This window comes from Capsicum annuum, chromosome 4, assembly GCF_002878395.1.
Source record: "Capsicum annuum cultivar UCD-10X-F1 chromosome 4, UCD10Xv1.1, whole genome shotgun sequence".
Taxonomy (NCBI): domain Eukaryota; kingdom Viridiplantae; phylum Streptophyta; class Magnoliopsida; order Solanales; family Solanaceae; genus Capsicum; species Capsicum annuum.
In genome coordinates, this window is record NC_061114.1 from 6,978,420 (window position 1) to 6,981,897 (window position 3,478).

At 36.6% G+C, this 3,478-nt stretch overlaps 1 protein-coding gene across 1 annotated transcript; it reads left to right on the top strand.

Annotated features, from left to right (window-relative positions):
- Nucleotides 1-592: 592 nt before the first annotated feature.
- LOC107869213 (LRR receptor-like serine/threonine-protein kinase GSO1) lies at nt 593-3,146 on the top strand. Its single transcript, XM_016715764.2, has 4 exons — nt 593-1,286; nt 1,407-2,435; nt 2,522-2,913; nt 3,003-3,146. Exons 1-4 carry the CDS (start codon nt 593-595, stop codon nt 3,144-3,146), a joined length of 2,259 nt encoding a protein of 752 aa, XP_016571250.2.
- Nucleotides 3,147-3,478: the final 332 nt, after the last annotated feature.

The window sequence follows — 3,478 nt, forward strand, 5'->3', positions numbered from 1 at the left end:
GCATTTTTAAATCAAATGATAGCGGCCAATACAAATTAATTTTTCCCTCTTTTTAGTAATAAGAGTTCATAAAAACATCTTTGTAACAAATGGAGGTTTCAGAAAGAATTTTGTAAACAATTGTGGAAAAGAATGTTATGTGGTTAAACAAAGTCACATTTTTACTTTTTCCCATAACAAAGTTTTGAATGAAAAATATTCTAAAATGGAGATCCTGTTGCTATTTAAAGTCTCAAAATAACAAGTTATTGGCCACAACAAATTCCTTCTAATTTATGCAAGTATGGAGAAAACATTCACCTATTTTCTCTTAATAACATTCTTGTTCCTTCACTATGTTATGGCTAGTTTAGCCATGACCAAAACCAACATTACCACAGATCAATTGTCTCTCTTTTCTTTGAAATCTCAAATTATTTCAGACCCCTTTTATTTATTGGATGAAAGTTGGTCTCCCTCTAGGTCTGCTTGCCATTGGGTAGGAGTCACCTCTCGCCACCAGAGAGTGAAATTCTTGAATCTTTCCAATATGGTTCTTACTTGCAAAATTCCCCGGGATCTTTGAAACCTCTCATTTCTTGTTTCTCTCGACATGGGAACCAACAATTTCCATGGAAATTTGCCTCAAGAAATGACACACTTGCTTCGGCTTAAGTTTCTTGATTTAAGTTTCAACAACTTCGGAGGGGAGATTCCTTCTTGGTTTGGGTTTTTACACAGGCTTCAAGTTCTTAATATTAGAAACAATAGTTTCACTGGTTCCATCCCTTCTTCATTTTCTAATATTTCCACACTTGAGACTTTGAATCTAGATTTCAATTCCATAGAGGGCCAAATACCAAAAGTGATTGGAAACCTTAGAGTATTAAAATTGAGGGGTAACACTCTCATAGGCTCTATTCCTCTGCCGCTCTCGAATGCCTCAAGGTTGGAGACTTTACATATATCTTATAATTCACTTCAAGGAAACATTCCAGAAGGGATCGGCAACCTTCACAACATGAAAGTTCTATCCATACAAGATAATCAGCTGACGGGTTCTATACCTTTCAAATTTTTCAATATTTCTAGAATCGAAGTCATTGCATTTAGTGGCAATAGCTTATCAGGATATCTTCCCTATGGTTTATGCAATGGTCTCCCAACACTCGAAGGGCTTTATTTATGGAAAAACAAGCTTTGCGGTTATATGCCTACAAGTTTGTCGAATTGTTCACAACTTCAAATTTTGGCTTTACCGGATAATGAGTTTGGTGGACCAATGCATAGTGAATTTGGAAGATTGAGTAACTTATAGATATTAGAACTCGGAATGAACCATTTCACTGGTGCGTTCCATCTAATGAATACTAGCACTATTGTATCTTATAACTTCAGAATTTTTTTTTTTTGCACATTAATTTCAGGGATAATTCCACAAGAAATTGAAAATCTTGTTAATTTGGTAGAGTTAGCTATGGAGAAAAACCAGATTACCGGCTCTGTCCCGATCTCCATATTCAATATCTCATTGTTGCAAATTTTGTCTGTGTGGGAGAACAATCTTAGTGGATTCTTACCATGGGAGAAAAGCAGTCTCATTGAGTTGGAGGAACTTCGTCTTGCATTTAATAGTTTTGGTGGTTCACTCCCAATGGAGATCTTCAACATATTAGGGTTGAGAGTAATTGATCTTACAAACAACAATCTATCTGGAAGCCTCCCACCAAACATGGGTTCTATCTTACCCAACATTGAAGAGCTTTATATGGGCAACTTAACCAATCTTGTTGGGAATATTCCTCATTCCATCTCCAATTGTTCAAAACTTACTATTCTAGAGCTTTCAAGCAACAAACTCATAGGCTTGATTCCCTACTCACTTGGATATTTGACTCATCTACAGTATCTAAATTTAGGGGGAAACAATTTAACCAGCGACTCATCATTAAGCTTCCTAATTTCCTTAACCAATTGCAGAAATTTAACAACTCTAGCTCTATATTTGAATCCTCTAAATGGCATGCTTCCTGCCTTCGCGGGGAACCTTTCCACATCTTTGAGAACATTTGTTGCCTACAGTTGCAAGATCAAAGGGAGAATTCCAAATGATTTTAGGAACTTAAGCAGCTTATTATACCTTGATCTTTCAGCAAACAGCTTGGCTGGATCGATTCCCATAACAATTGGAAACTTGAGAAACCTTCAGCGCTTCAACTTGAGTAACAACAAACTTACAGGATTTATTGGTGATCATATATGTAAATTGCAGCATTTGGGTGATATTTACTTGGGTCGAAATCAACTTTCAGGATCTCTTCCTAACTGTTTAGGGAATATTACTATCCTTAGGGAGATACATCTGGGTTCCAATAAATTGAGTTCCAATATACCACCAAGCTTAGGGAATATTCTAGATCTAGTGGTTCTTGACTTATCGTCAAACAACATGGCAGGTTCTTTACCTCTAGAATTGGAAATCTAAAGGCCGCAACACTAATAGATCTGTCAATGAATAAATTTTCAAATAGAATTCCAATAGAAATTGGAGGATTGCAGAATCTGGCACACCTTTCTTTGAGACGCAACCAGTTGCAAGGAGCTATGGTAGGTTTGGAATTCCTAGATCTTTCTCATAACAATATATCTGGAGTCATTCCTAAGTCTTTGGAGAAACTTCAAAACCTGAAGTATTTCAATGTTTCTTTCAATAAATTGTATGGTGAAATACCCTCGGGAGGTCCTTTAAAGAACCTCTCGAGTCAGTTTTTCATCTACAATGAAGCATTGTGTGGTTCTTCAAGATTTGGTGTCCCTCCATGCCCCACTTCATCAAAGCATAGATCTAATAGGAAAAAAGTGCTTGTTGTTTTTCTTTTGCTGGGAATTGCACTAGTATTTGTTCCTAGCATCTTTGTGTTTTTATCGATAAAGGTATAGAAGAGGTAAAAGAGCTCCTCAACAACCTGATTCATTGTCTTTCATAACAAGAGAAAGAATTTCATACTATGAACTGCTCCAAGCAACTGATGCGTTTAGCGATAGTAATCGGATTGGTTCCAGAAGTTTTGGCTCTGTTTGCAGTTAAAGTGTTCAATCTGCAACTAGATGCGGCAAGAGCTTTGATACAGAATGTGAAGTTTTGCGCAGCCTTCGCCATCGGATAATCTCGTAAAAGTCATAACTAGTTGTTCCAACCATGATTTTATGGCTTTAGTGCTTGAGTATATGCCAAATGGAAGTATTGAGAAATATTTGTATTTGCACAACTACTTCCTCGACATCAAGAAGAGACTAAGCATAATGATAGATGAGGCATGTGCTTTGGAATATCTTCACCATGTTATACCAAACGGTATTTACAAGAGCACAAAATAGTCTACAAACTCACAAAGACAGTCCACACATACAAGACACCAAGCGGAAACAACAAACACAAACTTGAAAGATAAAGAAGATAGATAACTTGACACAAAGAGAAGACGAAATGTAGCAACTA